We start from the raw sequence: 27,977 nt of genomic DNA on the forward strand, positions 1-27,977 counted from the left end.
CATTCTTTTCTCAATCTCAGGGTGGGGAGAAAAAGCAACTCTGCACCCCAATTTGGTCTGGAATTGGACTAAAAGTTTATTGCTTGCTGGTGCAACGTAGGGCTGTGGGCTGGGGCTTGGGACAGGAAGCGTTCATCTCCCAAGGCGTGCAGACACCTCGGAGGGCTCCCCTTGTCCACCTGCGTGGTGCTCTGGAGGGATGCTGGCCCCACACAGGTAGATGGAGGAGGTCCCTGAGCCATAGGCCTCGCCTGAAGAAGAAGGGAAAGAGGACGTCCTTCACAGGCATATGTCCTTATATTTCAGGACACGATGGCATGCTGCTAGGCCGAATGATTGCAACATCCTGGGGGTCAGCCTGCAAACTGCTGCTCAGCTCTCAGCTGGATTTCTGCAAAACCACCCCACACTTTTCCAAGGAAACAGCTGTTCGGTGCCTCGGGGACGCTGCAGGCTGCTGGCCCTGGTTTAGCACCGCGGACCTGCAAAAGGCAATGTTTAAAATGCTCTTGAAGCTGGACATGGATCCAAGCCCGCGGTCCGGTCGGACAGCAGAGAGGATGCGCCTGGGATATCACGCCTGATAACAGCCCCTGGGGCTGGCAGCCGGGAGCTGGGCAGGGAGCGGGGTGCCCCGTGGGGTGGGGGAGCCCTGCCTTGCCGGCTCCCCGTGCCAGGGTGTGCGGGGTCTGACAGGCTGCAGCTGCGCGGAGCCGTATACGGTCAGCAGGCGCCTTGCAGAAGCCATACCATTATCATTAAGTCTTTGCTGGCGCGGCTGACTGGCTTCCAGCTCGCGAGGCTCTGCGGAGCGGCCGGGCTGTTCCAGAGCTGGATGCACTTTTCCCTTCCTGTAGGGCGGCGGGGAGGGGGTCGGCTCCTCTGCCACTCGGGGTAATTCCCTGGGAGGGAAGGGGAGCGAGGAAGAGAGTAAGCAAAGAGGAACTGTCTCTGGTGTGCGGGGTCGTAGGCTGCCTCTGCTGAGCTGATCCATGACGAGAGGTCCCTTCCCAGCACCCCCCTTCCTGGGACCCTCTGTCTGGTTTTGCAAATCCCCAGTGAGCTGAGGAGGCGTGCCGGGGAGCCAAATCAAGTCTGAACCCCCATGAACTGCCACGCAGCAGGATTTGTCCCTGGACAGACTTGTTCTCTAGGAGAGCATCTTCGGTAGGTTTGAGACGCCTTGAAAATGTGCCTTTTGGTGACCGCACCTCCTGATGCCACCAGCGCAGCCCTGCAGAGCTCACCCATCGCTCTGCCTGCGCGGTTCTTTCACCAGCCAGGGTCACGGTGGTGCTAAAGCTTTTTGGCTGGGGGAAAAACACTTCCTTCAACACAGCAAACACCTGGCTCTTCCAGGGCTGGGATGTCTCTCCCCGTGTCGTACCCCCCTGCCAGCACACACGCTGTTTTGTCTTGCATTTTGGGGACCCCATCCGTGCTGCCTCCGAGGAGGAGCCCTGCGGCCCCTAAGCCAAAGCGCATGGCAGCCCAAGGCTCTCCAAAGGCCTGGAGGAGCTGCAGGGACAGGGTGCAGGGGTGCCCAGCAGCAGTGCTGCCCCTCCTTGGGAACACCAGCTTCTCCTCTTTCCTTTGTTTTAACATCAGCTTCCACGGATGCACCTAATTTTGTGTCAGTGTGAAAAACGGCTCCTGTTGTGCTTTCAGTTCCGCACAGCCTGCGTTTTCTTCCACTGACTTTGGATGTTGTTTATCCAAAAAGTCATTATTTGATGCATCTGCCTTGGTGGTGTGGACAGGCTCCTCCACTGATGTAATTTGTAATCAGTGGAACTACAGCTTTTTTTTTTTTTTTTTCAGTTGTCTCAACTTGAGACAACTTCCTACAGCCAAGTCTACGATGTTTTCTCCTGATCATTCGCACAAAGATGCTGTCAGAGAAGTTGTGCGTGAAAGGCATGGTGATGGAGGTGGTAGCCAGCCCTGTGTGGCCCCACAAAGAAGCACGACAGGTCTCCTGCTGCCTTCGTGCAACCAACTTGTGTGCGGACCACTTGTACTGGCTGGGTTCATGCTGTCAACTCTTTGCCCCTTGGAGCTGTCCTGGTCCTGTGTGCTTCCACGGGATGCTCTGCCTGACCCGGATCAAGCCCCTCTCTGGGTTTCATTCCAGCTTTCAAAGACAAGGTGCCTCCTTCGCCTGGACAACCCACCAGTGTGCTATGACAGCCTTTGGTCCCCTCCTGTGCTTCTGGGAGCAGGGCACAGCTGCGGCCTCCAGGCATTTCACCTCTCCCCCGATAGCAATTAATGCTCCCACTGTGATGAGGGGTTCGGCAGTACCTGCTTCTGGGTCTGAGTTCAGCAGCATGGGACTCGTCTCCACTGTTGACCGTGGAGAGCAGACGGTCTCCAACACCCTGGGGGGTCTTAATGTGGGGGTCCAGCTCCCCACTGCTGCAGGTCCTCAGGCTCTCCTGTCATCCTACAGGATGGGAAGATGCTCATCTCCAGGCACCCCTAAGGGCTTGGGCTCCTGCTTCTACCTCCTGGGGTCGACAGCTTTGACCCCATCCCCGCTCCCTGTCCTAAGCATGGTCTGGGTGTGATGTTCCCAGTCTGTGGGGGTCCCTATGGGGTTTTTCTCAGCTTGCCCCTCAGGTTCCTGGATGGGCCAAATAGAAAGCCCTGAAAACCAGGGAGGGAGGTGCTTCTCCAAAAATGCGGTGCCTCCATGGTGCCCCCGTCCTGGGTGGCCATGGGACAGCTCTGCACTGTGCGGGGATGCCCCTGGGTAGCAGGGCAAGACAGGCCAGCTCTCATGCAGGTGCGATGGGGCTGCCTGGCCCTGAGCCCCCCTGCTCCACAGGGCAGGCTGACCCCCAAGAGGTGTGCTGATGCCGGGCACTGACCATGCCAGGGCTCACTGCCTGAGGCTTGCGGAGGTCCCAGGCACCGGTGGCCAGGGCGGCATCGCAGGTACAGCAACATCCAGCAAAAGGGTAAGGAGAAATGCCTCATTTGTTTCTGAGTCACAGCTGACAGCCCCTGATCCCTCCCTCCGTCCTCGGGCTGGAGAAGTCTCCTCCTCACCCTTACCCTCCTGCCTGCTCTTCCTCCCACGGAAACCAAGGGGAAAGCGGTAAAAAATATCTTCAGCGACTCCTGCCTCCGGACCGTGGCCTCTCTCGGCTGCTGGGTTCTCCTTCCCGGCTTTTTATTTCAATCCAGCTCGATGGTAATCTGAACCAAGCAGAATGAGGCTGCGAGACTTTCTACTCACTTTGCTGCTCCCGGCCGGCTTCCTCGGGGGGGGCTCGTGGGCTCAGCGCCCAGAAATCGGCACCCAGGTCGCAAACGCAGAAGGTAAGCCCGGACTGCTTCCCAGGGCGTTCTTCCTCCCCGGGATCAGCAGAGAAGTCCGGCTGCTGTTCCCCTCCTGGGCGGACGCCTCCGCTGCTGCTCACAGCCGCAGCTTTGTCGGGATGTTTGGGAGTTGTGTTTGCCGAGGGGAATGGTGTAGGATTAGAGAGGATCTGCAAGACGTACCCATTTTTAATGGGTTTTTTGGCTTTTTCGCCTTGGCTCTCTCTCATCAGGTGTTACCAGTAGCACTGGGATGCAGGAGGGGGGATGACAGCTGATATCGGTTTAGCTTTCTGAAAGATTTTGGTTTTGACACTGGCTGTTAAGGTGCCTTTTCTCTCCTCTGCAATGGCATTTGCACCAGGGTGTGACAGAAAATCATTACTTTTTCATTGTGTTAATCGCTATCGTGTCTTGGTTTTATTTTTTTAAGTGATTGCTGCAGCTGCACATTATTTTATATAATACCTAGTATTGGTCTTGCAAAGATATCCTTCGAATGTAAGCGAAAAAAAATGTATAGGAAGTTGTTAAACGCCACAAAGTGATGTTTTCTGAATATGTGCTCAACCCAGCTACCCCTTGATGCCAAAAGAGGAATGAGCTACCTGACCCGCGCGCGTGTGCTTGCATGTCTCGGCTGGCATTGGGCTGTGACAGCGGTCCCTTGGCGCAGAGCCCACGGCGCGGGCAGCCGGGGCTGGGCAGGCGATGCCGCGGGGCCACCTGCCGACTCCTGCCCCTCCGCTTCCTCCCAGACTGCCCCGTGGACCTGTTCTTCGTCCTGGACACCTCGGAGAGTGTTGCCCTGAGGGTGAAGCCCTTTGGGGACCTGGTTGCCCAAGTGAAAGATTTCACCAACCGGTTCATCGATAAGCTGACAAGCAGGTACGTCTCCTGGGCTCGTGCCCAGGCTGCTTTAGGAATGGAGCCTGGTGCCGGGCGGGATGCTGGGACCGCCGCATGCGCCCGTCTGCGGAGAGGGAGGAAGAAAGCCGGGCTGCCGGCGGGGGCGGCGGGAGCGTCTCCGCCCTCTCCCCGCCCGCGGCCGCCCCGTCTCTGCTCCGTGCGGCCGAGGGCAGCAGCACGCCTCTAGCGGGGCTCCGCACCCGCCCTCGGGGGAGCGAGGGCTTCCCGGAGCGGCGGGCGCGGAGCCCCAGCGCCGCGGCCTCCGGCCGGCCGGGGGGTTATTCTGTGGGGCCAAAGCGACGCCGATCCCCGTGCCAGCGGCTGCGCGGGCCCAGGACGAGCCGGGTGCTCGGGGTGCTGGCAGCAGGGCACCTCCGACGTTAAACCCCGCACTCAGGGGCAAATCCCCCTTGCAGCTGGCATCCCCCACGGCCCCTTGTGGCACTGAACCCAGCTTCGGGAGCCCCTTATCCGCCCCACTGCCCAGCCCTTTATCTGCCTCCCCTCGCCCACCCTCGCAGCCACCAGCCCAAGTCCTGGCTTCCGGGGGGCGGGGGGGCACCCGGATGCGGGATGGGGAGGGGCTGCAGGCCAAGGCCACGGCTCGCCTGCTGGCAGGAGGGTCCTGGAGAGGTGTGGGTCCTGGGGAGCCCCTCAGGGCAGCGGGAGATGAGCGCTGGTGCCCGTAGGGGCACCGTGGGGATGTCCCAGTGCTGCACGAGGGGCAAGGTCCCCATGTCGCGACAGGCGGGGGGGGCCAGCAGATCACCCGCCCATTGCCCAGGCGAGAGAGCTATCTTACAAGGCATCGAGAGGCCAGGAGCCTCGTGCTCGGAACGACTGCCAGGCCTCCATCAGCGCAGCATGGCTCTCTCCTAAGCAAGGCACTGGCCCTTCTTCAGAGACCCAGCTGCGTGCAGGCAGATGGATGGACCTCCTGAGTTCATTCCAAACACCCTGTGCCTGCCCTGGCACTCTCTACCAGCTCTGGAGACACCTCCCTGCAAGCCGCCACCCTGCACACCGTGCTGTCGGCACCCACCGTGTGCGCGGTGCGGTCAGCATGCACGATGGCGAGGCAGCCGGCAGCGGTGGGCTGGAGGGGACAATGCTCAGGTGGCTTTGGGAAGGGTCCTGCTGGGCAGAGAGAATACAGGGAGAGTGAGGGAGCTGTGCAACCCCATCCCTTTGGAATTGGCCCCAGCATCCTGAAAAGACCCGTTTTGGGACATCGGGTACGACTCCAGGCCAAAAGCACAAGGAGCCGCGATGCCTCCGTCCCAGCAAGCCGTGGGCGCGGGCTGTGTCAGCAACGGGACAGGGCGTCAACGCACACACTCCTCTGTCTCCCAGTCAAAGCACTCTTCAGAAGGAGGTATCCCTCTCTGATGTTAACGTGTTCAGCCGTAGAACATGCACGGCAATCCCTGGTGGGGTGTTCTGGCAGTTACCTGCCCTGCACACACGCACCTGGCTGGCTGGCTCAGCATGCCCTGCTCAGCTCCAGCCACTGCAGCCTGGAACCTCCTTGGGAAGACTCTCTACCACACTGTCTGACCCTTGCGAACTCCCACCAGCTGCACCCCTCTGCCCTTGCACTTGCTAAACACACCGCCCTGCTCCCATGGTTGGACTTTGCACGTGAAGCAAGCCCCAGCCTTGCAGGAGAGCAGGAAGCCCTTGCGAAGCCCTGCGATGTTTGGCAGAGGATCTGTGTTTGGCGTGGTGGGCCGGCGCCAGCGGAGCGGAGGTGGTGGCAGGGTGCGGACGAAGGTGCTGGAAAGCGCATGCCCTGGTGTGTCCATGCAGGTACTACCGCTGCGACCGCAACCTGGTGTGGAACGCTGGCGCGCTGCATTACAGTGATGAGGTCGTGCTCATCAAGAGCCTCACCTCGATGCCCAGCGGCCGGAACGAGCTGAAGAACCGCGTCTCAGCTGTGAACTACATCGGGAAGGGCACCTACACCGACTGTGCCATAAAGCGGGGCATCGAGGAGCTGCTTATCAGGTAAGGCAGCAGGGGCGGGCGGAGGGGGTGATGCTGGCGGTATTGGCTGTGGTGGATGGAGGTTGGGATCTTCGGGGTTAGGACGTCCCTGTTCATTGTGCAGAGCTGTCCCCAGGGTGGGAGAGGAGGTCACCTAGGCACAAAACAGGTATGGGGATGGAAGGTTTCTAGTACTCTGGCTTTGCTGGGATGAGGCATGCCCTGACCAGGACCTGAGTGAGTGTCCAGAGGTGCCCAAGCCACTCCTCTCCAGGTACATCTCTTAAATCTTTGCAATGATAGATCCTGTGTTTAAATCCTTGCAGTGGCTCCCATCACAAGGAGAATAAATACCTGATCGTGGTGACTGATGGACACCCCTTGGAAGGGTACAAGGAGCCCTGTGGAGGCCTGGATGACGCTGCCAATGAAGCCAAACATCTGGGGATCAAAGTGTTCTCTGTGGCCATCTCCCCCAACCACCTGGTAGGGACCACACAGCAGGGATGCTCCCTGCAGAGGTCCCAAGCGGGACCACAGGACCCCCAGCACAGCAAAGGAGGCTCTGATTGCCCCTCAGAGCCCCTCCCTGAGGGCAGGATGCAGGTCCCCAGGGTGGTCTCTGGGGACGGGTCCTGCACGTGTGCCCGCAGCTCTCACTCTGCCCTCCCCACCCCCTGACCCTAGGACCAGCGGCTCAACATCATTGCCACGGACCATGCCTACCGCCGCAACTTCACCGCCACCAGCCTGAAGCCAACCCGGGAGCTTGACGTGGAGGAAACCATCAACACCATCATCGACATGATTGTGAGCACCACCCACCCCCTCCCCAGCCTGCCCCCTCCCTGGGCTCACTCGTCCCTCTCAAACCTTCTCTCTTTCCTTTCTTGTCTTGCAGAAAGTTAACACGGAGCAATCGGTGAGTCCCCCAGAGCCCGTCCCCTGTGGGTCACTCCCAGCCAAGCGGGGGCTTGGTGGCACAGCCCTGCCCTGGAGGCAGCCCCTGCCTGGCCCCTGCCAGCCTGCGGAGCTGCCCCGGTGCAGGGTGCAGCCCGGCCCTGGTGCTGCCCACTGCCTCTAATGCTGTTTTCTCCTTCTCTCTGGGCAGTGCTGCTCCTTCGAGTGCCAGGTGAGTCAGGCTTTTGAGACCCCCTGTTCCTTTCCTTGGCATCCCCATGGCCCCACGCTGTGCTTTGGCTGGTCTTAACCCATACCTCTCTCCCACAGCCACCCCGAGGGCCCCCCGGACCTCCTGGCGACCCAGGCAATGAGGTGAGGGACCGGCTGCGGCCATACTGTGGGACCAGGGTTGTGGGACAGGCTCACTGGGGATGCTCAGAGACTGATGAGGCACCCCACCACTGCCCCATTGAGGTGGATGTGGTCCGCATCCTCTGCTCCCCATGTCCGTGGAGCACTGCTGCTACCATACACCCTGCTCTCCTTTCAACAGGTCATTGTTCTGTTCCTGGGGATGATGAGCTAACTTTATTTCTGTTCTCTATTGCAGGGAGAAAGAGGCAAGCCAGGTCTTCCCGGCGAGAAAGGAGAGGCTGGAGCCCCAGTAAGTAACGGATCAGCCCTGGTGACTCTGTGCAGGGGTTATTTTTTGGCCACTTCTGGCCAGACCTCTCAGGCACATCCTGACCAGCCCTTGCGCCTACATCGTCCTGTTTCCATGGTAGTCAGTGGGGTCACGGCCAGCTGTCCCCCCACAGAGCCATCCTGCCAAGCAGTGGCTCCGGGCAGGCAGCGGGATGGCCCCCTCCTCTGTTGCTACAAGGCTTCCTTGTTCCTCACCTAAAATAGCTGCTCCTCCTGGAGGACACGTCTCTGACTCATGTATGCCAGCCCAGGGCTGGACTCTGGGCTCCCTCCCGCATCCTCTGACATGACAAGCACAGCAGTGTTACAGGGAAACCTTTGGTAAATAAGCTAATAGCATAAGGAAACTATTTCCCTCCTCCTCCCTTTTTTTTACTAGGTACACTTATTTTGGGGAGGTGCGTTTCTCCCACACACGTGAGCGTGCAGTTACTCAGCTTGTGCCTTCCCAATTTGGAAACCCCATGTCATGCACACACAGATTTTTCCTTCCCAAGGGTTTTCTGCCCTTCCCTTTCATCTCAGATGACATGTCCCCAAGCGTCCAATTTCCCTCACCCCCAGGAAGGGCTGGAGATGGTGGAGGTGAAGGCAGGTCCATTCTGCCCTCCACAGTGATCCCAGACCATGCAAGCAAGGAGCATGGTTAGGGGACAGCCTCTCGTGGGAGGGTATGGAGACTGGGGGCCAAGCCCCACATCAAGAACCTGGGTGAAACTGCCCCATGGCGAGGGCTGGTGCCAGTATCTGCCTCCATAACACCATGTTTTTGTCTGCTAGGGCAGGCCAGGGGACATGGGACCTGTCGGCTACCAAGGAATGAAGGTATGTGGTGCTGCAGAGTGACGGGCATGCTTCCTAGATGGACCACAGGCTTTGTGCTGCAAGCGTCTTCATTCTCCCATTTTTCTCTCCCCTTTCATCTCTAGGGTGACAAAGGAAGTCGAGGAGAAAAGGTGAGGATAACAAGGATGTGATAGGAGGGGGAAGGTGCCCCTGTGTCCCCCTGCTCAGTTAGCCTGGGCTGCCCCTGCAGCTGCACAGTGTGGGGGTCTGGTACATGCCCATGCATCCGTCCCTCCTGCCGGCACCAGCCGTGCCGGGCGCGGGGATCCGGTGGGAGCAGCCCGTCTGCAGCGGACGCAGCCCCGGGGGTCGGGCAAGCACCGGGCAGTGGGCACAGCCGGGCAGAGCGGGAGAGACCAGCAGCGAGCAGGGGCACAGTGAATGCCTGCACCCCCAGACTGAGCTCGCGTGGGGACCACAGCGTGGGTGGGGAATGGATCTGCTCTGCTCGGGGGCCTGACATCTCTCTCCTTCCTTTCACAGGGCTCGAGAGGAGCCAAAGGAGCCAAGGTCAGCCTCTGCTTTTGCACCATTTATTTTTTCTGGTTGATGCCTGGGGGGAGAAGGGTCTTTGGAAATTACTTCTTCATGGTCTCTACTCTCCATTTCAGGGTGAGAAGGGCAGGCGTGGAATCGATGGCATCGATGGCATGAAGGTAAGCCTTAGCTCTGGGGCACCTTGCTTAGACTGAGGACCTTGGCCTTTGCCCAGACACACCTCCAAAACCATTGCGGGGTCCCAGAACGAAGCCAGTGTCCCACGTGGGGCAGTGGGGCTCCCCCCCTGCAGGGCCATCCACCTGCCAGCCGGGGACAAGTCTGGGATGTCCTTTTCAAGGTGCTGGGATGATGGATGGGGTCTTCCACGGGCACCACTCACAGAGACCCCTGCTTTGTCTGTCTGACAGGGTGAAGCTGGATACCCTGGGCTACCTGGCTGCAAAGGCTCACCCGGATTCGACGTACGTACCCTGTGGGTGCTGCTTACATGCGAATGAACCAGCACAGCCAGTCCGCCGTGAAGGCGTGTGGAAACAGGGAGCCCCCCAAGAAGGGAGCTCTGGGAGGGAGTTGCCACGCTTGGAAATAGGCCTCTAGGCATGCAATGCTCATCGCAGGTATGGCACCTCGGGGGTGTCCCCAGGACAGCCTGCCTTGTCCTTGCCTGGGAGCTGTGCCCCCTTGCACAGGCTGCCTGGGAAGCCACGAGCTGGGGAAGCATTTGGCTGAAGGCTGTTCAGCACAGGGAACTCTGCAAAGAGCTCAGTGCCAGATAGGCGAGCCCAGGATTAACCAATTTCAGCCTGCTGAGCCCAGCCACACATAAAATGTTGGAGATTTTGGAGGGCTCTGGACAACATTATTCTGATGTTGCATTCCTCCAGTTTCCCTGCTTATTTCCATGTTCTCAGGATAACACATCCATGGTGGCACCAATATCACTACGGTCCAGCCACAGCAGCCCAACCACCACCTTTTCTGCCATTTTCCTCTGAGCTGCAGAAGCATGCTCAGTTTTGCAGTATTTCAGCAACGTGGTGCAGCATTGCTTGCACGGCTTCATAGTGCAAGAGTACTGTGCCATCCCTGCATCGCTCCTGAGTGCATGTCCCTCCTATCTGTCCTGCTGGGGAGCTGTGGGCCAGGCTGCCGGAGTGCTCGGTCCGTGCCCAATTTCCTGCAGATAGTGATGCCAGCTTGGTTTTCAGTGATGCTGACTCTGTTTTCAACAGGGAGCTCAAGGCCCACCTGGACCGAAGGGAGATCCCGGTGCTTATGGACCCAAGGGAGGAAAGGTGAGCCACTCTGCTGAGCCCCACATGGGTGGAAGGGTGCTGGGACCCCTTGCATGCAAGAGGGAGAGGTGGTGAGTGACCCATCGCTGGCCTCCTTGCACTGCATGGGGGCAAGCCCATGTTGGAGGATGCTGCCCGTCCCACAGTGGCCGGTGTGACTCCCAGCCTGCCCAAGCTTACAGGGTGCCCACAAGCCTGGCACGAGCATCCCTGAGATGTTGGGGGGCTGCTGTGACAGGGTGGCTTGCATTGGGTGGGTGGAGTGGTGGGGGGATCTGCTGGGGACAGGGAGCTCCCTGGGGAGGGACAGCAGCCCAGAAAGGGGGCTCGGTGTGTGCCGGGCCTCTGCAGCGTGGGAGCAGAAATCTACCGCTGGGCACTGGATGCAATCTTGACGGTGCCTTGTGTCCTTGTGAAGGGGCAGCCTGGGGATGATGGAAAACCTGGCCGGCAGGGGATTCCCGGCAGCCCTGGAGAGAAGGTGGGTGAAGTTGTGTGCGAGCATCCTCTGCGCTCTGTGAGAGGGAAAGGTCCTTTGCTCCAGCCTTGGCTTCGAAGCAGAGCTTGCCCAAGGCTCTGCAAGGGTGCAGGTCTTTGCTCTGAAACCTGCTGACTCGTCTTGTTTGCATCCCTGTGGCTTGCTCATGCAGGGCGCACCTGGAAACCGGGGTGAGCCTGGGCCGGCAGGAGAGACGGGCGACGAGGTGAGTCCCCTGCCCGTCCCCACCATGAGTGCTTGCCGGCCATCCCCATGGCCTGACCACCCCTGCCGTTTCTCCGCAGGGCGCTGTGGGTGCGGATGGTCCTCCTGGAGAACGGGTAAGTGTGGGCACCGAGGCCGGGCACCACGCCGGCAGGGCATGGGCAGGGGGCTGATACCCGGAGGAGGAGGAGGAGGAGGGCTGAGGGTGAGCCCACTTGGAGGTGGGCAATGAGGGGGGGGCTTTGCTGCTGCCAGGAGCAGGTCCTGATTTTGTGTTCTCACCATCTCCTTACAGGGCAGCAATGGAGAAAGAGGCCCCCCGGGCTCGCCGGGCGACCGTGGGCCAAGAGGAGAGCCGGTAACTGCATCCGTGGGGCGGCTTTCAGCCTCTGCTTGCAAACAGGTCACACTTGGCAGCAAGGGACTAGAAACAGGTGCCCAGTGGCTAACTCCACCAACCTGTGGGCCAGCAGGCAAGCTCAGTGCCTTCATCTGCCAGCCCAGGGTGGGACCTACCATTGTTCCCCTGGCAATAGCCTGTTTGTGCTAGCAGTTAGCCACCAAAGAGCCAAAAACCTGAGAAGAGTGTGCCCAGCAAGCCAAGAGCAGGCGGAGAGCGGTCACCCCTGCCTCGCAGCTGCCAGACTAGTCGATGGAGAGCAGAGGGGCAAGGTGCCCAGCTCCGGGCGCAGGGGGCTGTGCGGGTACCGGTGAGTCGGGAAGGAGGGAACAGGAGCATCAGCAGCAGGGCAGCGTGTGTGGGTGCAGACGGGAGGGGGAACACCCTTCCCTCCCCTTTTGGGTGGGAGTCACTAGGAAAGTATTTTTCCTGCCTGCCGGGGGTGAGTCACCGAGCGTGAGCGTGGGAGGGACGGGCAGGAGCCCTCAGCAGGCCAGGACAAACATGTGGCAAGCAGCAGAGGTGCCACGCACGCCGGGGAGGGACACGGGGTGCTGCTGCGCAGGGAGGGGCAGCGGGAGCCAGGGCGTCCATCAGCAGCGTCCCAGCGGGTGGCCAGCCGTGTCCCGGCACTGCCAGCACCGCCATGGCACCGCTCTTCCCCCGTCCATGCTGCAAGAACTGCCAGTACCCACCACCAGCTTGGAGGGGGGGCAGAGGTCTGCCGTGGGGAGGGGGCAGCTCTGGCAGGGGGGCTGCTGGCAGCCTCCCCCTTCCTGTTTACTGCTCGGGGATCGGCAGCGCTGCCGCACGTGGTGTGCGGGGCAGATGTGCGCGGGAGATGAAGACACGCCTGTGTCCTGGAGTTAAATTGTTCAGCAGACGATGGGCTGCTTCCTTCCAAGTTTTAGCCCAAGCACGAGGCTGCATAACCTCGCCAGAAACGCCTCCACCGGTGCTCAGGGCCCTTTGGAAGTTGTGTTTTATATTTACCGTTTGGCTTAGGCGTCTGGAAGCTTCACGCTTGCAAACAACAGCTTTAGGTCGTGAAGCTTTCAACCGCTTTCCTCAAGGTTTGAAGTCAGTGAAGTGACTGTCGCGGGATGTTTCTGAACGTCTCCATTCCCAGCAAGCTGGGGGCTGCCTGGCCCTGCGTCCCAGGTCCCCTTGCACCTCCTGCAAAGATGCTCGTCCTGCAGCACGTGGTGCTGGCTGATCTCGGGGGTGTAAGGCACAAAGCTCTGCACTTAGCTGTCGTTCAGCCCTGTAAGGGGTAATGCTCCACTTTGCAGGAGGGAAAATTTTTCTTCTGAATTGCCAGGAACTTGCAGCAAGCTCTTGGGCTGCAGGGACGGGGGGCATGCCTCCTGGCTCTCCTTTTGCCTCCCCAGCTTATGCACTCCTGGCCGTGTATCTAGAATGGGGAAGGTGCCCCAGCATCAGCCCAGGTCTGGCGGATGTGCTGCCCTGGTGGGACACAGCTCTGCTGGACTGGTGGAAGGCTGTCCCTGTCCACACTGGTTAAGTCAAAGTGGAACTAAGCCACGTCCAGCCCTTGGTCATTTCTTTCTGTTGCAGCTGTTGGGGTGCAAAAACACCCAGACTCAGGTTTTCCAGGCTCTGCTGGGCTGTCAGTTCTCTGCAAACAGCCCTAACCCATCTCAGGGTGCTGAGTGTCAGCAAAGGAGAGGGAGAGCACCAGCAATGAGCGGTGAGGACGTCCCTCCCCGTCTGCTGGCTCATCCCCTTGGAAATTCCCTTAGCTCCTCAGGGATGGCAGGCTGGAGGATGAGGGGGTGGAGGAAGGAGGCTGCTTAGCCTGGAGTCTCAGCCTGTGCATGGGGACAGCAGCTCCTCTCCAAGCAGACTGCCCAGGGCAGGAGCTGTTCTAGAAAAGCAGCCATGGCTGCAGAGTGTGGCTTGGAAGAGCCACTACATGGTTTTGGGTCCAGGGCCAGTTCTGTGTATCTGCAGAAGCATTGCAAGATGGATGTCTCCAGGCATTTGCTTTTCTGGTGCAAAATGGGCTGAAACACGTTACCCAAGAGGCAAGCGCTCCTGTCCTTCAGAAAGTCTTCTTCTTGGCTTTAAGGTGGCCACACTAGCCAGTCTCTCTCTCCCCATATCTCTGATGGTTTCCTACTCAACTCCTGAATCTGCCTCAAAAAACTCCCTGTTTGGATGACTGCGTTTCTATCCAGCATGTGCTATTGGTGCTGCAATCCTGCTCCCCATCGCACGCAGGGCCCTTTGCACTCTATGCCTGTCCCTCTTTGAGTTTCTCATGCCCTCTGTGTGCATTTTCAGGGAGAGCCTGGACCACCTGGTGACCAAGGGCGGGAAGGACCCCTCGGACCACCTGGAGACCAGGTAAGAGCTTGGATTAACCTTCTGGATCCCAGGTGGAAGCGGTTGGGGTCGGGGGGCAGTGGGGTAGGGTGCTTAACTGATGCCACTGCATCTTGGGGCAAATTTTCAGCGTCTTCCAGGCTGGTAGCAAAGCCAGCAAAGAGGGTCAGGGATTTCTAGGAGAACCCAGAATATGAACAGGGCTAAAACAATGGAGGCTTGGCTGCTGGGCTGGAGACAGAGCAACCTCCATGCCATTTCCCAGACCCATGGAAACAGATGTCAACATGTCTGACAGATCTGGAAAGTGGTAAGTGCGAGCTGCAGCAACGCACAAAAGGTTCAGGCCTGGGGCCAGTTGCTGCTCACCTCAGCCAAGGGAGTCAATGAGACATGTTGGCGAGGATAGCCTGACAGGACCCCAGTGGTGTCCCTGACACCCTTGGCATCTGCAGAGACAGTCTGTCCCAAAGCCAGCGTTTATCAAGTCTGCTCACTGCAAGGTCTGGCCCTCCTGCTTTGGGGACTGCTTGTCCTCATGTGCATCAAGGAACAAATCTCAGACCCCATGGGCTTTCTGAACAAGCAGAGCTGGCTACCTCCAGCCTGACGAAGGCTTCTGTCCTCTGCACAATTAAAGGCTCTTTCTTCCCAAAGGCATACCCAGCTCCCAGTCAATGCCTCTAGGTGTTGTTGGGTTAATCCTCCATGGCAATAGCACTGATTGCAATGGCCAACGGGGTCTTTCCACCTGAGCAAGCAGGCTTTGACATCGCCCTTGGACAGGGCTCTGTGGCACAGCTCCCCTCCTACCCATACCATCAGAGTTTTGACAGAGCTTAAGATACAGAGAAGTATTGAGATAAATGTTCCCATGCTGGTGGAGCAGGGCTTCCGCAAGGGGTGAAGCATGGAGACCAGCATGCAGACAAAGATGAAACAGCTTTTTAACTCCTTCATAGTCAACCAGGTGTTGAAGAGCCCTGAAGGAGATCTGGATTGCAGGACATCCACAACGCAGACACTGTTATGTTCACATTATCCCCAGCATGGGTGACCCCCATGGCAGCCCTACCCCATGCCACAGCCTGGGGAGAGGACACACTCGTGCCAAGGCTGTGGTTGCCTGGAGTTGGGCTTCCCTTGATCCTGTCTCATGCTAGTGAAGAGCACCAAATTCACACAGGAGGATTGTCCAGATCCTGCTGTCTGTCGCTGAGCTGAGCTCCTGCCACAAGTTCAAAGAGCATCTGGCAGCATCCAGCTTGTTGGGCACTGCCATGGTGTGAGAGGTGGTGTTTCGGGAGGTGGCCCTGGTAGGAAGGCAGCTCTTTGGGTGTGTGCATGTAGTGGACTAGAGCTGCAGGCTTACACCAGAGAAGGAGGAAGGACCAGAGCAGCTCCCCGGGTGGTAGAGGCTCATTCCAGGTTCAAGGCAGGAGAAGAACTCCACAGAAGGTGGAAATTTGATGCAGGCCTGTGAGCCGAAGCTGTCCAAGCATGGTGGGGAGACAGGCTGGGGTAGAACCTGCCTCCAGGCAGCCTTCACTGGTGGAGAAGAAGAGGAGAAAGGGGAAAGAACAGTCTCCTTGCTATCACTGAGTCTGTGGGACACCAGTCTTCCCTTCTGGGGAGCACTGAACTTGAGTCAAACCCCTGTCAGAGAGGGAAGCATTACAGCAACGTGTCTGATGCCTCCCCAGACCAGAGGCTGCCCCAGTGCCTCCACTGCTCCAGGGAGATTTCAAAAGCAGTTGCAAAGCGAGGACGTTTTTTCCATAAGCTGAGGAAGAATGCTTTTGCTTGGCCAAATTAAAAATAAATGCGTAATTGGGCTTGGGCAAGAGAAGGACTTTGGCAAACACAAGTATTTTTCAAGCTGTGTTATCTGCAAGCTCTGGCTCTTGGACCATATTTCTTTTGGCGAGGGGAAAGGGCTCCCGCTAACCTGTGACTCCCTTTCATCCTCTTTCTATCTGAGAGAAGCTAAAGGTTAGCACACTCTTTCCGTGATCCTCATGTGCAGTTTTGGTGGTGTCTCTCTCTTCCTGGCCATGATGCCTATCCCTTCTGGGGTTCTTGTTGCACCCAGAAAGGCAATAGACAGGGAGCTGCTAAAGATTTCCCAATCCGAAATCCTGCATCTTCATAAACTCCTCCAGGGCTGTGAGGAATTTGCGCTGTGTGCTACAGTGAGGACACGTATGGCCAGCGCGAGCCAAGGGTGCCATGGATCCAGCTTTGGCTGATGTGAACGATCACGAGCTCCTGACCCTCATTCCCAGCTTTCTCTCTTCTGGGCTTTTGTGCAGAAATAAGGTCACATGCCTTTCAGCAGTTTAGTGCTCTGCACTGTGTAATTTTAAGCCCTCTGCACCCACCCGTGCACCTTTCCTTGGAAAAAGGGTACATGTGGCGTGCACGGATGTTTGGCACCAGCTTCTCCCAGCCGCTGTTGTGCGAAGAGAAGCAGAAGCAACAGCTGGAGGGGATTTCAGCTTCCTCATCTTTCGGGTGGTGAGAAAGTGGCTGCAACGCTGGGCTAAGGCTGAGCCAGCACACTGGGGCAGCTCGCAAAAAAGTTAAGAGGCGCTGCTGATGCACTGAAAATACGGAGGAAGCTCTTGGGCACGTGCTGCTGCGATGCTGAAGCCCAGGTACCGTCGAGTGAGTGCTGCCTTCCACCTGCCAGGAGACTGCAGTCGCATGGCCCGGTGCAGGAAATATTTCAGAGGTTGGGAGTCTTGAACTGGCACGACCGCTGCCTGCAGCAGCCATGCCGGAGGAGCCCGCGGCCGAGTCACTGCTCGCTGCCGCCGCGGCTTGCCCTCTGCCTTCCCTCTGCCCACCTCTGTCGTCTCCATCCCCTGGGGACCAGCCGCACACCTGGCTCCGCGTCAGACGCTGCCTTGCTTGAGCATTCGGAGCTGTAGGCAAGAGCATCGTTACCCAATCGCTACCCACCATCATTACCAGTCTCCTGGCACCGAGCAGAAGGTGGAGGGGCTCCCTCGGGTACCCACCAGAGCTCTCAGAGAACAAAAAAACCCTCCTCCCATCCTCCCGGCTGCCGCCCAGGGGTGTCCGAGCTCCAAGGCGCGGGGAGGGACTCTGCGGAGGGAGGTCTGTGTCACCTTCAGGGCGACGTGCTCCACCAAGGGCCCTTCTCTGCCCCTGGGGCACCCCTGTCACAGCCGATGAGGTGCCGCTGTACAACCCAGCTGTGCTTCGCTGCTCGAAAGCACCATCCCTGCCTCCCCGGTCCTGTCCCCAGGCGGAGGTGTCGAGGAGGGGCAAGGCTTTTAGGGCCTTGGAAACTCTGCTCAGAGGCTGCTCCCTCCTGCGGGCCAGCTGCCACGGAAAGCACATGGCGTTCAACCCACGCCTGCAGCGTCGCACCGTGGCCCGGAAATCTTTCTGTTTTGGCTTGTGCTCAGCAGGGATCCGGCTGGGGCCGGCTGCGATGGGCTTTGCAGAGAAAGCAGGGCGTAAGGGAGCATGGGGAGCTGCGGCAGGGAGGCCAGGCACAGCTCCTGAAGCATCTCTCCGCCTGCATTAGCCCCTGTCCATAGGTCCTTTCTTGTGAGGCTGGCCAAGGCTGAGGTGACTCACCGATGGGTGCAAGGCACGAGGCGGCTGCTCGCACCCACCGTGTCACAAAATGAAGGAACCAGCCCTTCAGGGCCGGAGCAACACCAAGAGAAAATCTCTGGTGTGAGACCTCTTTGTGTTTTCCTAGGGTGAAGCTGGACCCCCCGGACCCAAGGGCTACAGAGGAGATGATGGCCCCCGTGGCAATGAGGTCAGTGCTGCTCCATCACGGCGTCTTCTGGCAGGAGGGAATTAAGGGAAGACCAGGAGATGCTGCCCGTTAGGGCTGTCCCCAAATCCCACAGATCTTGGAAACCCGTTGCAGCTACAAACTTGGGTGGCAACTCCCTGGCAGACGCATCGAGGGTCCTTAAGGCTGTGGCTGCCTTTTTCCCCCCCTCCCAGACGCCATCTCACGGAGAGAGCGTAGCCACTTGACAAGCCATGTGGCTTCCCATCGCAGAAGCTGGGGTACCTGCTCTCTGAGGGCAGCCACCCGTATCTGCAGCAGATTTGATCCCCAGAGCAGGGAGCAAGCTGAATCCCAAGCCCGGCTGCAGGCTTTGCATTGCTCTTGTATAAGCAAAACACCTCCCATGATGGTAGCTGGTTGCCTCAGAAGGCATCCTCTTCCCCGCTCGAAGGACAGGGTGCAATGCTTGACCACTGCTGCTGCTCCTTCCAGGGCCCAAAGGGATTGCCTGGAGCACCTGGGCTGCCTGGAGACCCTGGCCTGATGGGAGAAAGGGTGAGTGGTATTTGCTGGGGGCGGGGGTTGTGCAATATGGAAAAGACATTCAACAGGCTGGTTCCACAACAGCATGGTCCAACTCAGGGAAAAAAGAGATTGCACTCATACACAGCTGAGATATGCTGGGAAAATCTGCAAGCAGCCTGCTTTTGACTATGCATCACATCTGCAGGCTCGAAGAGCCGTATTTTGGGATGTACTTTCCAACAACAGAGATCTGATACATCCCAGTCTGTTCCCAGCCTGTGGTCATACCCCAGGGATAGTGTCGCTCTCCTCCCAGTGGCTGTGCAGGTCACACGCAAGCAAGATGTCCTTTTTACCTGCCTGCACCAGTCTCCAACTGGTGACTCTAAGCCAGTCGCATATTTTTTGCGCAGACATTTTACCATGGGGACGGACGGCCTAAGAAGTGCAGGATCCTGCTGCCGTGCTATCTAAGGGGTCTGCCTTTCATTACCTCACGTATTTCTCCCTTCCTTTCCAGGGGGAGGATGGCCCTCCTGGGAACGGCACGATTGGATTCGTGGGTGCCCCAGTAAGTTTTTTGTGCTGCTTTGAAACTGCAAGACCGTTATTTCTGCTTGTCTGACCTAACATGCTTCCTTTCCTTCGTTCCCAGGGACAGCCAGGAGACAGAGGGGACCCTGGCATTAACGTAAGTGTGCTGCTTCCTCATATGCCCCACAGAAGTTGCCCTGGCCGGTGGCTTGGCTCCTAGAACCTCTCTATCTTCTGCATGGTGAAATGGGCTCCCTGAAGCTGCTGCTCCTCCAAAGCCCTTTTTTTCTTCTTCCAACCTCTCTCTGGAGCAGATGCTTCTGGTGGAAGTGTCCTGCCTCAGTGCACTGGTAGTAACACCCAAGGATGGCAGCCTGGGCAGAGTGCTCTCTGTTGCAGCCCCAGACCCAAAGTTTGGGGGACCCGCGTGGTGCTATAACAGTGAAAGCCACCGAAGAAGCTCTCTCCCTCAACAGCACTCCGATTTGGTGCTAGGGAGCCTATTCACTGCTCTTTGCTCCCCTCCCAAGCCAGCTCTCACAAGGTCACTGCATGCCAGCACCAGCCTCACCACACTAACAACAGCTGTCCATGCAGAAATCTCTTCTGTACTGTTTTTCAGGGAACGAAAGGCTATGTTGGTCCTAAAGGTGATGAAGGAGAAGCTGGGGATCCTGGCAATGATGTGAGTGATACGTAAAAAGCGGAATCATCTTTCTCTTGCAGGAGCTTTGGGCTGGGTCTCTAACAGTACCTTGCCTGTGGGTCAGAGCTCGTCAGACGTTGTAAGACTGCAAGTGGCCTTTGCCACTGAGCAGTGTCTGATGGCGAGGAGAGCTCTCTCCAGATGTTCATTTTGTGTCCTACAGCTTATGACTGGGAAACTTGCAGATCTGTTAGGCTGTGGTGTGGACACCATCTCTACAAGGTTTTGTATGCTTCTAGATAGCACCAATGTTTGCGCCTGTGCCGCACCATTGTCCTGTGAAGGAAGATTTTCCTAGTGTCCATCCTGACCCTCTCAAGTCCTAACTCTAGTTGGGTCAGTTGGGTACAGCAATCTCAGATACCATTTTCGTGGTTAAGTAGGTCTCAGCAGACATCTGGAAGGAGAAGGTGCTGCACACCACTCTCCCATGCAGACTTGTGGATTTTGGTTTTGTTTTCATTCCAGAACCCAACCCCTGGCCCCAGGGGCATCAAAGGAGCAAAGGGCCACAGGGGACTTGAAGGCCGCCCGGTAAGGAAGAACCCTGTCAGGGTTTGCATGGATGACTGCAGCGTACCAGGCTGACGGAGCTCCCAACAGCAGGGCTCTCTGCAGACTTGCGGGTCTTAGCCCTGCTCACAGCAGGAGCGAGGGAGTTTGAAAACCCACTGCTGCAGCCTGGTACATGGGTCTCTGAAATCATGTTCATCCTAAATCAGGGCAGAAAACACAGGCACTTGTGCTTTTTCATGAGCAAAGCATTCTTGTATGACCAGGTTCAGTAAGGGCAAGCAACCTTTCGGAGTGCCATCCTGAACCTGAAAGCATTTCAGTTCGTGTTGAGTCGCCACTTGCTTGTGTTGCCTCACGTTGGCCTGGAGGCTACAGAAGAGGCATCTTCAAAGCAAATGGCATCCCTCCCTCCCTCCCTCCCTCTGCTGGGTGCTGTGGGGCAATGCCAAGCCGTGTCACACATGGTGTGTGTGCTCGCTGCCTGCAGCAAGAGCTTGCCTGCCTGCCTCGGTGGGCATGGCATGCGTGGAAGTGGGTCTCCTCGCCCCCGGCCCAGTACAGCCCCAGGGCAATGTGCAAGCAAGCAGATGTACCTGCTCAAAGTCCAGCGCAGGGGCCAGCAACTGGGAAGCCAAGAGACTTTTCCAGGCTCTGCATTGTTCAGCAAGGTATTGGCGGAGTACGCCGTAGCTAGGACTGGCTGCTCTTGTAACTGCTCTCTCCACGCTTCTGTTTGACAGGGACCACCAGGACCTGTGGGGCCTCCAGGACCAGATGTGAGTGGGACAGGATCGGGGCACTGCTTGTCTGCTTTGGTCTCTGCTTCCCCTGCCCCGCATGATGGCTCCTGGGAGGGGGTTGCTGCACGGGGAGCCTCGTGCTCCCAGGCTGGGTGGTGGCTGCGCCCCATCACTGTCCCAGCGCATCTCACTGGCCAGATTTCTTTCATGCCAGTCCATCACCAGCCAGTGCCCTCTGTCGTGTGCCCCGCTTGCACGCCTCGCATTTCCAGGCCTGTTTTGAGGGCACAAAGCAGCAGCGGGATGGTGGGCAGCAGCGGGATGGTGGGCAGCAGCGGGGAGCCAGGCAGCTCCCTTCACTGTTATTCGAACATTTCTTTACCGCTCTTTTCAGGAATGTGAAATCTTGGACATCATCATGAAGATGTGCTGTGAGTATCCCTGTGCCGCTCCTCCGGGCTCCTTGCTGAGTGGGAAAGCAGCTACTTTTTCTCTGGCCCCGAGGGAGCAGGGCCACCCCCAGGCAACGCGCAGAAGGGTGCCATGGGCATCGCTCCCCTTCCACAAGTCCCAATTAAGTCAACGAGCTGGGGGAGGGGTGGGAGGTCCTCCCTGCAGCTGGGACAATGAGGCAAATCTCTTGTGTGCTGCTGTGCCTTCTCTTGACCCAGGGACTTCCAGCTCGATCTCTAGAGCAGGTCATGCAACCACATTTCACACTACTTTGCTGTGCCTGCGGCTCTCTGCATGCACAGTCACCCGTCAGGGAAATTATGAGCAAAACTATGTAAAATCTTTGTGTGGACCGTTTTACAAATTTTTTTTTTTCTTAAATAGCAGGGCCTGACTTTCCCCTTAGGAAAAGGGAGAGCTGTTCTGGGGTGTCCTGCCATGGGGAGCAGCAGTATGCATGTGCTGCAAAGGGTTTCTGGCCCACGGCCCGTAATGAAGTGCTGGAAGGACACAGGGTACTTAGGGAACTGAGTTTGAGCTCCATACTCTGGCAATTTCCTTAATCCCTCCAGGATTAGCTTTTTTATTTTGATTTAAATAAGAATGCATCAGCGTGTGCAGAAACAGCTCTGCTGCATGCAGTGCTGCAGGGACAGGGCATCACAACCTGAAACAGGAGCGAGAGATGGATATTTCAAACAGGAGGGAAACCTCCATGAGCTTGAGTTGTCCAGACCAGGTGTCTTTGGGTCTGCAGAAACACAAACCTGCATTAGTGTGTGAAAAACCCTTGTGTCCAGCTTTTTAACGTTCTCTCTTTCTCTCCCTTCTCCTCTAGCTTGCTGTGGTGAGTGTTACTTGGCAAAGTTTCTCTGCAAACATTTGCTAGCCCTTCTCCTTGCTTGCACCCCTCCCTTTCCCTGGTCCTTGCCTTCTGCTATGGGAGACGTGGTGAGAGCCCTGGAGGGAGGATGGAGCACATGAGGGAGGCAGGGGAGGGCAGCGAGCTCTCCCCGAGGGTGCTGTGCGGATTTGGAGGCTGCTGTGGCTGGGTCCTGCAACTGGAAAACTGTTGTCAAGGTGCCCTGTGCCAGCAAACTGCAGGCAGATTTTCTCCACCCTCTTTGCAGTTGAAAGGGATGTCGGTTCAGGGCATGCTGTGGATCCAGCTCTGTCCTCCTCCTCCCAAATCCTGTGCTGCTCTGCAGAGAAATGTGCTGGGTTTTGTTCTCTGATGCTGTCCCAATGGGTTGGGTTTGCAGTCCAAAAGCTTGAAGGAAGAGCCAAGGACACATGATGTCCTTCAGCCAGGGGAAAGAGGGGAGAAAGCTGAGTCAGCCCCCTCCAGCCCACCAGTGTCACCTCTGTCCTCCTGGGCGGGGTGAATGGAAGAAGTGAGAAGACTTATGAGGAAACGGGTTTTGGAATAATTACTGGGTGTTTTAAGGGTACTCACAGCTTGGAAATGCAATGTGTCTTGAAAGGGGCACTGAGCAAAATGCAAATGGAAAAACTAGTAAACTGACTCTCAAGTCTCCTATGCAGCTATTTTGATGCTTTATTTTACGCCCTGCTTTGCGGGTAGATAGGGCACAGGCACCACCTGGTCAGGACTAACAGCAGACATCAGCTGCTTGCTTTGGCGTGCCTCCCTGCACGACGTGCTGCTCTGAGCGAGCGGCTCCGCTAGAAAACACAAGCCCCTCCACTCCTGTGCCTTGCTGCAGAGTGCACCTGCGGTCCCGTCGACATCCTCTTTGTGCTGGACAGCTCGGAGAGCATCGGCCTGCAGAACTTCCAGATTGCCAAGGACTTCATCATCAAAGTCATTGACCGCCTGAGCAAGGACGAGCGTGTGAAGGTGAGATTTCCACCGAGTGCTAGGATACACTTGTGTGCACTCCCTTTTTCACTGCAAGCAGAAAAACAGGGAGATGCTTCCACTCCACAAGGCTCAGCTTCAAGTGTGTAACCAGGATGGGTCTTGATTTCTCCCAGATTCATAAAATGATGGGGATGTGACAACTGTTTGTTGTCCCAAAATATAGACATTTCACACTTTCTGGGCAAAGGCATTCTTCTTCCATCTCCCAGCTCATTAAGTATCTGCCTAATCAATAGGTCTCTCAGTCTCTTCCTTGTCCTGATGAGCGTTTTTTGTGGCTGGAGTAGATAACACATGAGGTGTGTTGCAACTTCCCCTAGCCCCCCGATGGACAGCCCCCCCAGACACCTCAAGCTTGGGTTTAGGTTACCAGTTAAGCACAATACTAAAAAGGATCTCTGCAGCCCAAAACAGCAGTATTGTCCCAGTAGTGAGTCTTTTAGTCTGAAGAGGGACATAAACGTTTGCTCTCCTAACTCCTCCCTGGTAACCCGCTGTGTGGGGAAATTTCATTTACCCCTGTGACTGGGAAGGGATGTCTGGCATCCAGCCTTTCCTTAAGGTATAATCAGACACGTCTGTAGTGCACAGGCTGTAAAGCCATGACGATCTGCCTTTGGACGTTGCTGTAGTCATGCATGGGTCCCTTTGGCTGGCAAAGAGCAGGTAAAAAGCCTGAAAGGCTGGAGCTGGGCAGCAAAAGCACCGTGTTGGAAGAAAAACAGAAGTTTTGAAAAAAGATCTATTCCTAGCCACACACCATGGCTTGTGTTGAGACCACTGAGCTGGGAAACCTGAGTTTGGGTCTTATTTCACTGACTGGCTTACTGACTTGGTCCCTATGTGCAATCCCTCCTACTGGGGCTTCTTCTGCCTGGGATAAGGCAGAGGAGAGGTGTCAGAGCCTGCCATGAAGGTGTTCAGTACGAAACTACCAGAAGGATTTCTGAGATCTCCAGGCCCCCCTGGAGGTATCTGGCCCTAACTGTCTTCTGCTTTTTCCAACAGTTTGAACCTGGGGAGTCCCGTGTGGGCGTTGTGCAGTACAGCCATGACAACACGCAGGAGCTGGTGGCCATGGGGGATGCCAACATAGACAACATTGGGGCACTCAAACAGTGAGTCTGCAGGGTCTCAGCGCATCATGCAGAGACCTGACCCAGGGACACCTAATTCAACTCCCATCCTTCATCTCCAGGCCAACAGCTCCTGCAACTGCAAGGATGCTAAATGTTCTTTCATGGAAAGTAGCAGTTGGTGGCATTGTAGGTGGTGCTGAGGCCAAGGAGCTTGCCAGTTTTCCACCCAAAACCCCATGCAGGGATGTTGCCTTGCCTCAGCAAGCGTGTCAATGAGATACGTGTTCCCAGGGGCTCCTTCAGTATCTGTGGGACAGGGCTTGCAGGCTCATTGGTGTCTGTGCTTGCAGGGCAATCAAGAACTTGAAATGGATAGCAGGGGGCACCTACACTGGAGAAGCCCTACAGTTCACCAAGGACAACCTGCTGCGGAGATTCACCTCTGACAAGCGCGTCGCCATCGTCATCACGGACGGACGCTCCGACACGCTGCGGGACCCTACCCCGCTTAACTCCCTTTGCGATGTCACCCCGGTAAGGGCAGAGGGGAAGCACTGTGCCTACACACAGCAGCCATGCATCAGAGTAGTGCAGGCTCCACATCTTTGCTACCCAAGACCAGGGCAGGGGGGACATGTGTCACTAGAAGCACCCTCATGGAGTGACAAGCCTTCAAGTTTATGAATGCATGAGATGATGAATGTGTCAGGTGATGGACTGTAACTTCCCTGCAGGTGGTTTCTCTTGGGATAGGTGACATTTTCCGGAACCCTCCAAATCCAGATCACCTGAATGACATCGCTTGTTTAAGCAGACCGACCAGGCCAGGACTGTCCATTCAAAGGGACAACTACGCTGAGCTCCTGGATGACACCTTCTTGCAGAACATCACCTCATATGTCTGCCAAGGTGAGTGAAAGACTGTGCCTGGAGGCAATAAGGAAGGTAGCGAGAATTGCCTCAGCCAAAGGGTGGGGGATGCAGGCTTCCCTTGCCTTGCCTTGCTTTGCCTTGCCTCTTGCCTTGCCTTGCCTTGCCTTCTCTTTTGCGTTCCCTTCCCAAGGCCTTGCCTTGCCTTTTCCCTTGCCTTTTCCCTTGCCTTTTCCCTTGCCTTTTCCCTTCCCTTTTCCCTTGCCTGTTCCCTTCCCTTTTCCCTTCCCTTTTCCCTTCCCTTCCCAAGGCCTTGCCTTGCCTTTTCCCTTCCCTTTTCCCTTCCCTTCCCAAGGCCTTGCCTTTTCCCTTCCCTTTTCCCTTGCCTGTTCCCGTCCCTTTTCCCTTCCCTTTTCTCTTCCCTTCCCAAGGCCTTGCCTTGCCTTGCCTTTTCCCTTGCCTTTTCCCTTCCACCAGTCATGCTCTTAAGCAAATGTTGAGGGAAGAGAACAGCATTCAAGGTTTAGTTAAACAAGGGACAAAGATGTCTCACATCTCAGAATACTTGGCAGCCAGGTCCAGGTTCTCTCCTGCTGCAGGACATCTCTGTCCACTGCATTTTTCAAGCACACGCCTCTGTGCTTTCTGGGGCATGTTTATAGCCTTTGCACAGCGCCTTGCACAGGGTGGCTGTGGCCGAGGTGAGCGTTTGTCCCTACTATGGTTCCGTGGAAAGCTGTGCGATAGGAGAAGCGATTCTTCCTGGGTGAGACGGTGACGTGACTCTTTCTAATTTTCTTAACAGAGAAGAAATGTCCGGACTACACCTGCCCAAGTGAGTATTGACTCCTCATGTCACATGAAGGGGTGGGGAGTGGGGTGTTGTGGGAATGCAGAGCTCCGAGACCTCTCGTAACAGGGAGCCTCCTGAGCTCCAGAAATGAGCAAGCCTTGCTAGACACTCTCAGAGTCTCTCACACACACACCAGCCCAAAGCACCTGGGGGAAAACTGTCTTGGGACAGTTGCTTTTCTGGCACTTCAAACCTAGAAAGGAGGTTGTGACAGATTTAGCCCTTGCAGGCTTTAGCTGAGGTGGGTAATGAGATCGATGGCTATGTGGTAGTGGGAGCACGAGCAAAAGTCATCACTGTGGGAGGGATATTTAAGAAAGGTACTTCAAAAGTGAGTACAGGGAGGAATTTAGTGGGGTACACTTCCAAGTCAGAAGCGTACACAATCCTCAGATGCATCATGGAAAGCAGCCAGCCTTGGGAGATGAAGTGCTTCCCCAGGCATGCAAGGACAGCATAAGTCAAGGAAAACACGCACTGTATTTAAGCAACAAGAGTCACTAAATTATCTAAGCCAGATAAGTACCTGGGAATGCAGCCTGTCCTAAACCAAATAAAAGAAGGAATGAAAGGGTAAAAGGACAAGTGTAGGACAGGACTGGGGTAGGGGGAACCAAGCTAGCAAATACCCAGAGAGTGGGGATTCCCCAAGACTGACAAGGCAGGAAGCCTGTGAAACAGCCGGTGACTTCACCAGCTTTCCATGGAAGAGGCAGGAGGAGAAATGCAGCATAATGAGCCCTGGGCCTTTCCCCTTGCAGTCACCTTCACTGAGCTGGCAGACATCACGTTGCTGGTGGACAGCTCCACCAGCGTGGGGAGCAAGAACTTTGAGACCACCAAGAAGTTCGTAAAGCGGCTGGCGGAGCGGTTCCTGGAGGCTGGCAAGCCTGCCGACGACTCTGTGCGTGTCTCGGTGGTCCAGTACAGTGGCAAGAACCAGCAGAAAGTGGAAGCTCAGTTCCAGTACAACTACACGGTCATTGCCAAAGCCATCGACAACATGGAGTTCATTAATGATGCCACGGACGTCAACGCCGCTCTGCGGTATGTCACAGGGCTGTACCAGCGGTCCTCCCGTGCTGGGGCAAAGAAGAGGGTGCTGGTGTTTTCTGATGGCAACTCTCAAGGGATCACCGCAAGGGCCATTGAGAGGGCTGTGCAGGAAGCTCAGCAGGCTGGCATCGAGATCTATGTGCTGGCAGTGGGCAGCCAAGCCAACGAGCCCAACATCCGTGTCCTGGTCACGGGGAAGAGTGCAGACTACGATGTGGTCTATGGGGAGCGCCACCTCTTCCGTGTGCCTGACTATACCTCTCTGCTGCGTGGCGTCTTCTACCAAACTGTGTCCAGGAAGATAGCTGTTGACTGAGCATCTGGGTGGATTGCTGCCAAGGCCTTGCCTGCTTTTGTTTCGCCTAAAAATGAAAACAAACAAAACAACAACAAAAAAAAATTAACAGTATACTTGACCAACCTGAAGAATTTCTGTCTATGCAGATAGCCATAGTGCCACAGCCTGGCTGTGCATAGTCCCCTTCCTTCTCCCACTGCTTCTTCATCTGCATCTCTACCCTCTTGTCCTCAAACCTCCCTCCCTGCCAGTGCCTGCCTCTTCCTCCCCACGGCAGGCAAACACAAGCACACCTAGTAATAAGCCGCTAGAACACCAAAAGGAACCTCATCCCACTGTTTTTTGCCAAGAAAGAACCAGGATGAGGAATTTCGTACCACTAAGGACTAGCCTGGTCTCAGAAGGCCAATTATGCTCTTTTCAGATACAGTTTTTTTGTTTGTTTGCTTCTTTCCTTCGTACATCAGCTGAGTACTTGCCCAGCTCACAATGGTCCTAACCCAATGCTGTGCTTCAAGTGAAATGTTCAACACTTCATCAAGCTTTGAGAGAGGATCGTTGTCATGGCTGGCAAGTTCGGTTCACATCTCCCATGCCTGGGGGGAGGGCTGGACTTCCGAACCACCAGCATACTAGGCACAGGTGGAAGCATCTCTGACCTCCAATGCCATGGGATGGGCCACTGACTTCCCAGGCCTGGGGTGGAGGTGAGCGGTGGAGCATCCCTCAGTGCTGACAGTCCCATTGAGGG

At 56.6% G+C, this 27,977-nt stretch overlaps 1 protein-coding gene across 2 annotated transcripts; it reads left to right on the forward strand.

Moving 5' to 3' along the window:
* Positions 1-3,218: 3,218 nt before the first annotated feature.
* On the forward strand, positions 3,219-27,583 carry COL6A1 (collagen type VI alpha 1 chain; the record flags this gene model as incomplete). Of its 2 annotated transcripts, XM_082001880.1 has the most annotated exons (35): positions 3,219-3,327; positions 4,086-4,215; positions 6,046-6,246; positions 6,552-6,711; positions 6,913-7,035; positions 7,127-7,147; positions 7,337-7,357; positions 7,456-7,500; positions 7,739-7,792; positions 8,614-8,658; positions 8,763-8,789; positions 9,163-9,189; positions 9,291-9,335; positions 9,588-9,641; positions 10,413-10,475; positions 10,894-10,956; positions 11,126-11,179; positions 11,259-11,294; positions 11,474-11,536; positions 13,886-13,948; positions 17,667-17,729; positions 18,204-18,266; positions 18,757-18,807; positions 18,892-18,927; positions 19,393-19,455; positions 19,945-20,010; positions 20,733-20,768; positions 21,127-21,163; positions 22,024-22,032; positions 22,913-23,046; positions 24,079-24,188; positions 24,500-24,683; positions 24,884-25,058; positions 25,825-25,854; positions 26,634-27,583. In XM_082001880.1, the coding sequence occupies 35 exons, from the start codon at positions 3,219-3,221 to the stop codon at positions 27,242-27,244; spliced, it is 3,072 nt and encodes a 1,023-aa protein (XP_081858006.1). In that variant the 3' UTR covers positions 27,245-27,583. The 2 variants fall into 2 exon arrangements, with proteins under 2 accessions (XP_081858006.1, XP_081858005.1); XM_082001879.1 differs by lacking the exon at positions 3,219-3,327 and having other exon boundaries at positions 3,490-4,215.
* Between the last annotated feature and the right edge of the window lie 394 nt (positions 27,584-27,977).

This window comes from Phaethon aethereus (genome assembly GCF_964289735.1).
Source record: "Phaethon aethereus genome assembly, chromosome: 6".
NCBI lineage: Eukaryota > Metazoa > Chordata > Aves > Phaethontiformes > Phaethontidae > Phaethon > Phaethon aethereus.